Here is a 9,578-nt window from a genome sequence, read left to right as displayed (position 1 = left end):
CAAAAAAAAAAAAAAAATAGGGGCGCCTGGGTGGCTCAGTTGGTTGGGCATCCAACTTCAGCTCAGGTCATGATCTCACGATTCATGGGTTCGAGCCCCGTGTGGGGCTCTGTGCTGACAGCTAGCTCAGAGCCTGGAGCCTGCTTCGGATTGATTCTGTGTCTCCCTCTCTCTCTGACTCTCCCCTGCTCACGCTGCCTCTCTCTCTCTCTGATATAAATAAAACATTTTAAAAATTTTTTAAATAAATAAAAATAAACATTAAAAAATAAATAAATGACAGCATTTTTAGATGCCACGGGAGCCAGAAAATTTAAACACAGCTCCATTTCGTAAAAATTCCAGAAACTCTAGAAATCACTGATCTAGACCTGGAGACATGGTAGGTTGAACTTAAACCTTACTAAGCAAAATGTTACTCACACAGTGTCTGAGCTTATGACATTAAAGGCTCTCTGTTATGATTTAGTTGAATTTAAGTTGGGAGTGTTGAATCAGAAAGGAAAAAAAATCATTGTATTTTTGTCCAGTAGCATCAAACCAGTAATTGTGGACAGTCAGGAAATGGGTACCAACATATTGAATTTGTAGAGCTTTTACTCCTTAAAAGACTAAATAATTGTGTGTTTTTATATACAAACATAGAATTAAATAAATATATGGAAGAAAATATATATTAAATAAAAACTGATATATGTCTTATTATATCACATAGAATAGAGCAAATGAGGCTCAGAGAAGTTAAAATCTAAAGTCACCAAGCAAGTCAATGACAGACAGTAAGACCCAAATCCTGATGCCATACAATTGGGTGACTGCTATGGGTCAGGCACTGGAGGTACAAAGATGAGTAAGGAATATTCTCTGTCCCAAGACATAAATGGAGGAAAGATAAGGGGTGGAGAGGCAAAAAATAAATAACCAATTACAAAGCAATATTAACTCTGTACTAGAGGCACAAATGGAGTTCTGTGGCAGAGAGCAAAGTCCCTCCCTAATCTGTTGTGGACAGCCATAGAGAGGTGTCCTATGAATGCAAGGTCCATCCTTAATCCCCTAACCCAAGATTTTCCTATGGTACTTGGTTTGGAACTTTATTCAGACTCAGAAACCTCCTCCTTTCCACTAAATGTCAACACACTCTAGGGCTACTACTGCTCAGTGGCTGTCTTGGCCCCCAAACTTGCCCTTTCATGATATGTTTTGGATACTCTGGCAAGATGGGCATTAAAGAAAGGGGCACATGGGACTACCCAGGCTTCCTGGCAAAGAGAAGAAGAATTCAAAGGGGAAATACCCCCTTCCCCTCTTCAGACTGTCAAGCACCAAATCCCCACCCTCACCAATTGTCCCCTCCATCACATAACCTTTTCTTCTAAATGAAGTGTTTACTGAATGAGGAATAGGACTTTCCAACATCTTTTGTAAAGATAATTTTTTGCCATAATCTATCAACCCAGAAGTTTTCAGATGTGTAATAATAAAGGGAGAGAGGGAGAGAAGTGTGGAGTGATAGAAAAGAGAGGGTGGAGGAAGAGAGAAGGAAGGAGGGAGGAAGGGGGGAGAGAAATTGCAACTGTCCTTTCATTCTATTGCTCACTATGGAGAGAGCCTTTGGATGCTTAAGAGCTAAAGTGCTACCTGGCTTTAAACTGAGACCTGTAGTTCTTATGGTTTATTTTATTTATTTTTTTAAAATTTTTTAAATTTATTTCTAGGAGAGAGAGAGACAGCTTGAACAAGGAAGGGTCAGAGAGAGAGGGAGACACAGAATTGGAAACAGCCTCCAGGCTCTGAGCCGGCTGTCAGCACAGAGCCCGAAGCGGGGCTCGAACCCACAAACCGTGAGATCATGACCTAAGCGAAAGTCGGACACTTAACCGACTAAGCCACCCAGGCGTCCCTGGTTTAGAGATTCAACTGATGTTCTCCCATTTGTGGAAGACACTACTGCCCCAAGACTGGACTGTGTAATTTTTTAGATTCCTGTTCATGTGAGTAAAGAAGTAAAAGTTCTGTCAAAACCACATTGGCCATCAAATGAGAATGGACTCTGTTAAAAACCCAGTGTTCCTGGGGCGCCTGGGTGGCTTAGTCGGTTAAGCCGACTTTCGCTTAGGTCATGATCTCGCAGTTCGTGGGTTCGAGCCCCGCATCGGGGCTCTGTGCTGACTGCCAGCTCAGAGCCTGGAGCTTATTTCAGAGTCTGTGTCTCCCTCTCTCTCTGACCCTCCCCTGCTCGCACTATCTCTCTCTCTCTCCTAGAAATAAATAAAAATATTTAAAAAAAACAAAAACAAAAACAAAAACCAAGTGGTCCTTTGTGCTGCTGAGGTGTGGATAGTTTCCTAACTGTACCTACGGCTGCATGGATCCTAGGCATGCTGAATTGCTTGGTATGACAGAGTTAGAAGAACCCGGAACTCCCAGACAACCCAGGAAGAAAGGGGCGAGGCAGCGAGGTGAGATGAGCAATCCACTAAGTTGAAGAACAGAACCAGTGAGTATTCCCAGAAGGATCGATAAGACCTGGAGCATTTCACATGCCATTGTTTGCTGTGCAAGAGGATCAGGACCTCTGCCTTGCACCCCACAAACTATCAATGCTCAGCTACATACACAGCCAAGTACTCAAGTTTGCTGTAAGTAAAATCAAAGAAATAGAACAAGTTTCTGGTGGGGATCATCCCTAGGCAGAAGCAAAGGAAGAGCTGAAAGAAGGATAAATAACTAGAACCAGAAATGAGAGCTAGAGGTGATCATGAGAATGTTATCTCATTCCCCAGAAATTCAAAAAAAGAAAGGGAAGGGAGTGCTGGTTCCAGAGGGATTCAAGCAATGGAAACTTTACTAACCCTCAGTCTTCTGTATCCACTTCGTCTTCTACAATACCAGCAACCAATGAGCAGCAAAATTCCCAGGACTACTGTCAGGATTCCAATCCCTGCAGCCCTGGCCCAAGAGAGACATATCCATCTGGGTACAGAAACCTTACTCCAGACTGCAATGAAACATGCATCAATCTTCAATCTTTACAGGGGTTGTTCCAGCACAGAGCAACACCCCCCACCCCCAGCCCCCAAGTAGTTTCCCACCCAATACCACACTGAATACTCACCAGGCCTCCAGCATCTGTAACCAGGAACAGGAACTTCTTTAGGAGCCTCTCAGTTGTGTGCCCACAGAATTAGGGCTACCTGGCATGACCTAAGCACCCAAGTTCCAGGCACAAGAAGTACAATAGAAACTGACCCTTACATGAACAAAGTATTTACTGAGACTGAATTATCTTTTCTTTCCATCAGGACTTGTTTAAAATATTTTCCCTATTAGTCCAGAAAAAGGATTGATAATTAACATAGACTTAAGACCTACTCTAGGCCAGGTGCCATGATTATTATTGTACAAATACTAGATTATTTAATTCTTACAACAACCCTGTAAGGGAGGCACTGCCTATCAACTCCATTTCACAGATGAGGAAATAGATTCAGAGGTTAAGTGCCTTACTGATGGTCGTACAGAGGTAGCACAAGATGAAGCCAGGATTAAAACTTGAGTTTATTTCATTTGTGTTTGTGTCTTTTCTGCCCCAAACTCACCCCCTCACTCCTTGCCCATGATTAATATGTATATATATTCGTGTTCAAAGACTCAGCACCACCCCTCCCAGAATAATGGCAACCAATCCTGGCTTCTCTCATAAGCAGCCCTGCAGTAGTAATCAGCAGTGTGCTTACCCAATCTCTTTTAGGAAAGGAGCTCCCAAAGGAGTTTTTTGGTTTGAGATTTGTGTTTTAATTTGTGCCCTCAGTGGCTAATAAGTGTCAGGCACACTAGTGTTTCAAAAGATATTTCTTGAAGATAGATGGATGGATGGATAAATGGACAGTTGGATAGATGTCCAAATTAATAGAAAATGAACAAATGAATTAAGGGTGATTACAAATTCACATCTGCAAAATGAATGAACCATTTAATGTCTTCTTTAAGATAACTATTTATAAATATCTGGATATGGGGCATAATGTTAGCCCCAACAGCATTATTTTTACCCATTTACAATTGGAACTGAAGACCTGAAATACCATCCTTAAAGATTCATCTTTCCTTTGTCCTAACAGCTTAATTCTGTTACTTTCACCTCTTGTGGGCCATTGACACTCCAGTAAGAATGAGAGAACTCACAATTTTCCACAGAGCAGGTTTTTTAAATATTTTTTTATTTATTTCTAGGAGAGAGAGAGAGAGAGAGAGAGAGAGACAGCGTGAGCAGGGGAGGGTCAGAGAGAGAGGGAGTCACAGACTCTGAAACAGGCTCCAGACTCTGAGCTGGCAGTCAGCACAGAGCCCGACGCGGGGCTCGAACCCAGGAACCGCGAGATCATGACCTAAGCGAAAGTCGAACGCTTAACCAACTAAGCCACCCAGGCGCCCCTCCACAGAGCAGGTTTTGATTGGGAATAGAGAAAAGATACTGAAGAGAAGGAGAAAGTATTTAAAGCAGCCACTGTGGATTTAGGGCTGGCACATTCTGACTGAAGGGGTGAAAGTAGGCTTTGTGGGATTTAGAGGCCCTCAAGACTGTAACTGTAATTATTGTATAGGGATGCCATAGCCTAAGCCAACTGTTAGGATATGTATCTCATGTTTACATTCCACTAGGCAAGATACTATCTGGCCTCTCCTTGCTTCAGGGATCAAATTTAGGATCACCAAGGACTGAACCAGATGGGTCAGTGCTTGCTGCTTACTCTGTTCTCACCTGATTGACCTGGAAAAGGCATTTCAGAATGAAGCTGGGGCTAGAGCCCTGGGGATTCTGAGACAAGAGGCCTTACCTCTCCAGACTGCTTGGCTGCCAAATCAGAGATGCCAGCTGACCTTCGGAGTCGAGACACTAAAGATGTTGAATAAGAACCTCCCAGCTGGCCAGGCATGGATTATTAAAAGATAAAACAAGGAGGCTCAGTGCTGGGGAGAGGTGTGTGAACTGAACCTATAGCAAAGCTGTAGCTTCACTAAGAATGGTCTGCTCCTCAGCAGCAGGATGCAATCTGGGCTTCTAAGCCAACCTTTTGAGCCCTGTGTTCAGTGGCCCATGGGAAGCATTAGTTACCACAGAGGCCCTGGAAACAGTGCCTGAGGCTGTGGTTTACCTCTATAACACTGTCAATTAGCTGACATCTGCCTGATTTTCTACATCATAGCATGATCAAAGGGGAAAGTGCTGTGACTTGCTAAAGAAAGCCTCTGCAGAGCTGGGTGACTTATAAGAGATTGAGCACTGAAGGTAAATCAAGATATAGTGAGGCTTCTCCTGGAGAGATCTCTGCCCTGTAACACCTTCCTAACCACCTCCTTCTCAAGGCTGCTGAGGCATCAAGTCTATTCTGTCCATCTCTAAATAGGATGGATGAGAGTGCTGGATAAAAATCCTGACCTAATTATGCAGACCAGTCCACCTACTTTGTGGGTTATGAAGCTGAGACCTGCCAAGATTCATCAACCTTAGTGACTTCTCTGCTATTCATTGAGCACTGATTTGTACCATGCATTGTGCTAAGCACCCCACATATAGACTTTTATTTCATCCTAACAGCTTTCCTCTGAGGTAGATATGATGTTCATGTCACAGGTGATATTCTTAACATTTTAAAGTGGTAAAATGTCCAAGGCTGCACAACTAGTAAGTGACAGAACCAGTATTCACAGTGACTGGCCTAAGGTACCTGTGCAGTGCCTTTCCTGCCATAGCACCCTTTCCTGAAATGAAGCTCTCACATGAAGCATTCATTCAGTGGGTTCTCATGACTGAAGGCAGCTGATTTAATTCCTAGCATGCTTGTGCTCTAATTTCACCCACCAAGTCTGTGGTCATCCCCTTGGACGTCTTAACAAAGACAGAGCTCTGCTCTGTTCTTTATTCACAGTCACATTGCATTTACACACATCCAGTGACTGATAGAGTGGTGGAAAACATCAAGATATGCCAGACACTACTAAAAGAACCCACTATCCAGCTGGGCAGGGCTCTCCAGAGTGTCATTCAAATGTCTCCTGCAGGAGAGTCGCCTGAGATTCTTTTTAAAGTGCCAACTCTGCACCTCTACCCCTAGACCTACAAAATCAGCCTCTCTAGTGGCAATGCCTGGGAAACTGCATTTTAAAAGTTCCATAAATTTAAAAGCTCCTTTCAACTGAAAGAACCCCTCAACCTCTCTTTCCTGAGGTTTCACAGTGATATAGTTTGTTAAATCATTATACAGAAGCTGAAACAATATCCAGCTAATATTATGTGTATTTTCGCTCTTCAGACTTTTTTTTTTTTCCAATAGATCTCTCCATCCCAATTCCCAACTGACCATGCAGAAATGTTAGAGAATCCCAATAAGATCTTCTAAGGAAATGCTCCGAGCCTAAATTCTTCCTCAGTTCATTTAATGGATTCTACATCTTGCTTTGCCCTGCTAGTTCACTCTGGTACAGATTTTTAAGTAGTTACTTTCCAAGGGAAAGCAAGTTTGCAGTATGTTCTGAACTTAAGAGATAGTCCAAATAAAAACCGGGTACTTGTCTGTCTTGTTGAAGTCTCCACTCAGAGGGTGGAAACTGACCTTCCACCACCACACTCTTGCCCACTCTAGTGGGCACTTTACAAAGTGTGTCCCAGGAAGCTGTCATCCCATTACAGCATATTATGCTTGCTAAAATTATTCTTGAGCCTAATTATCCACTAGACTGTAATATTTTTCCAAAGACAAGGATAGTGTCCTGGACTGATTATGCATTGCTTAGCATTTAGAAATGTTGAATCATACAAATACTTATTTTTTATTAATTCATAATATCAAACACCTTTCCTTAGGATAAAATTATGATGCAGAATTATAACCACCATCTTCACCCTGGAGTCAGTCTGCAATTGGAGTCGCACATACTTGTCCTTCATTTTCACTAGCTCTTTAGCAACTTGCCTTTGTTCTGTCTGTAGACCATATCTAGGAGCCTGAGTGGATTGGACATAACTAGGTTTAAGGAAAGAGTCATCTTGTTTCCAGACAGATGTTTTCCATCCAGAGAACCTACAGAGAAAGCCTAATAGCCAAGGATGCAGACAAATAAATGCCAAGATCCAACTGATTTTCCTTCCTGTCTTCTTGCCTGTTTGGCTTCAGAGAAGCTTGACTGAGCACTTTGTAGGGCCATGGGGTCTCCTCACCTCATTGTCAGGGTTTTTACTCTCTGGAGAAATGAACACTAGAGAGATTTACTGACAGGCATGTGCTGATAGAAATCAGCAGGCTGTGTCAGCAAATGGCAAACTGGAAACCTCACTGGATTCAGTTTTCAACTTACTCTTCAGTTGTGATGTAGGAGTGGTTGTGCCCCTTCTTGGGGTAGCCAAGGATGAAGTGAGCTTCTTTTTTTGGCATCTTGTGGAGCAGACCACAGGATACCTACAGCAGGGCAAACAGGCGTCATTTAATGCATCCAGAGCATCCTCACTCAGCATTTCATAAAGATACACAAAGACATTCTCTCCAAGTGAACATTAATAATACCCAAGACCCTCTGGTTTTTCTCTGTGAGAAGATTTCTATTTGCTTTTTTCATTGATATCAAGCAAAAATTGCTCAAGTTTCTAACCACTTCAGCCAATTGAAACTTAAGTTTAAAGAAGAAACTACAAACAAAAGCAAAAACAAAACAAAAAAAAACCACACACCTTTGAAATTGAGTTATTATTTTGGGGGAAAGTGCTCTTCATTTGCCTTTAATGTGACTCCATACCATAAACTTGTAGAGAAACGAATTCTTTTTTATTCATTCCCTACTTTCCTTGACACAAAATTGATTGATAAAAGAAGAGGAGTTATCTCTCTCCAAAGGTATTAATTTCATATTAATCTTTGGCTAAATACATGGTTATGATGAAATATGAGTATGTGGCTGAACACAGCATCCTCCAAGTCCACTTTCCAACAAATGAAACTGCCTGGGCTTGTCCATGGTCACCCTACCTAAAACAAGCTGAGGACATCCATAACCTGACTTTATCTAACAATTTGTTTTCCCTCTCACTGAAATCAGTTTCTCTTTCTCCCTCATTCAAGTCTCAGGAATAGGGTTTAAATATGTTTGTGTATATATATATTATAATAATACACATTATAATACACGATTTTAAACCATAATACAAATAGACAAAACACATGAACTGCGGAGGTCATGATTAAACTGTGCTGGTTGGAAACCAACAGGGGTTTCTCTTCCCTCCTTGCTATTGTGTATTTTTCTACCCTCTTGTTCTCATAAATTTCAAAGGTCTGATAATAGAGTTATATTAATGAGCCTGCTTAAAATAGTAGGAGAGAGGTGGGAGAACAGAAGGGAAATTCACCACATGAACACTTTCCATTGGGGCATTTTGTGCATAATTTTTCCTTCCCAATTGTAAGAAAGAAATTACAGTTGAACTCACTGATTATCTCAGGTAAATAATGTGGGGGTGAGCTTTGTGTTCAAAACAGATACAAAACTCGATTCTGCATTAAATTGTTTTTGTAAATCTATGTAAATCTCTGCAAACAGTGTAGGGACAACAAATGTACCTCATCTCACCCAAACCAAGGAGAAGTAGTCTTTCAAATGACAAGAGAACACACAAGTGGAATCAAAATCAGGATGCAGCCTGAATGATTGCTTTACCTGGCTCTCTGCTTTGCTTTTTGGCAATCTAGAGACAGGACCTAGGAAGAGATTTTGTGAGCCCTCAGTAGCTGGAGACCTACAAGCACTGAGGAGAAATTTTGCTGATAGCCAAACATCAGGAAAGCAATGACCCCAAAACCTATTTTCTTGGACAACAACAATGGGTGAGAAGGCCATGCTCTTACCTTCCTGGATGGGATTGTTCTGTCTGCTAGCTTGCCTGTGTCAGAGAAGACTGCCTCTCTGACTCTTAATCTCTTAGATTTCTTTCCCTGGTCTCCAATCCCATGTTAGTCATGAGTTTGCATTTCTGACAGGGTCCTTATGATTGCTTAATTGACATGAAAGAAACTGGCTTCATTCCTCTCCTCAAAAAGTCATTGCTCACTGTGGCCTCTGTTTTCCCCAATCTCAAGACTTCCTTCTAGGAAAGCCACTCATTTTGTTTGTTTGTTTATTATTTAACATGTTTCTTTTTAAAGTTTATTTATTTTTTAGAGAGAGGCAGAGGGCAAGTGCAGATGGAGACATAGAATCTGAAGCAGACTCCAGGCTCTGAGCTGTCGACACAGAGCCCATGGCAGGAGTAGAATTCACGAACAGCAAGATCATGACCTGAGCCAAAGTCAGATGCTTATCTGACTGAGTCACCCAGGAACCCCTTGGAAGTCACTTATTTTAAGTATTGGTCTCTCGATGGGGGAGGCAAGATGGTGGAGAAGTAGGGAACTCTGTACATTGCACTTGCTCCCATATCTTGCACGGAGAAGGCCTGAAGCCATAGGAACCCTTACAGAATCCAGGAGTTTGGGAGGAAAAGGAGACAGAGTCCGCTGAGAAAACCTTCTAGCATGAATGCGAAC

General features: G+C 42.0%; 1 protein-coding gene across 1 annotated transcript in view; it reads right to left on the bottom strand.

The window, feature by feature from the left end:
• Window positions 1–7,436, bottom strand: part of MLANA (melan-A) — a 13,444-nt gene extending 6,008 nt beyond the window's left edge. Inside the window, exons 1-2 of the mRNA XM_077779391.1 lie at window positions 7,360–7,436; window positions 2,856–2,952 (exon numbers count right to left, since the gene is read on the bottom strand). Of these exons, the coding sequence (XP_077635517.1) occupies window positions 2,856–2,952; window positions 7,360–7,436 (174 nt within the window). The remainder of the gene's footprint in view (window positions 1–2,855; window positions 2,953–7,359) is intronic.
• Between the last annotated feature and the right edge of the window lie 2,142 nt (window positions 7,437–9,578).

The sequence above is a fragment of the Crocuta crocuta genome, unplaced genomic scaffold (genome assembly GCF_008692635.1).
Source record: "Crocuta crocuta isolate KB4526 unplaced genomic scaffold, BGI_CrCroc_1.0 scaffold1348, whole genome shotgun sequence".
In the NCBI taxonomy this organism is placed as follows: Eukaryota; Metazoa; Chordata; class Mammalia; order Carnivora; family Hyaenidae; genus Crocuta; species Crocuta crocuta.
Note: the sequence above shows the minus strand (reverse complement) of the source record. Positions and strands in the feature narration are given on the sequence as shown.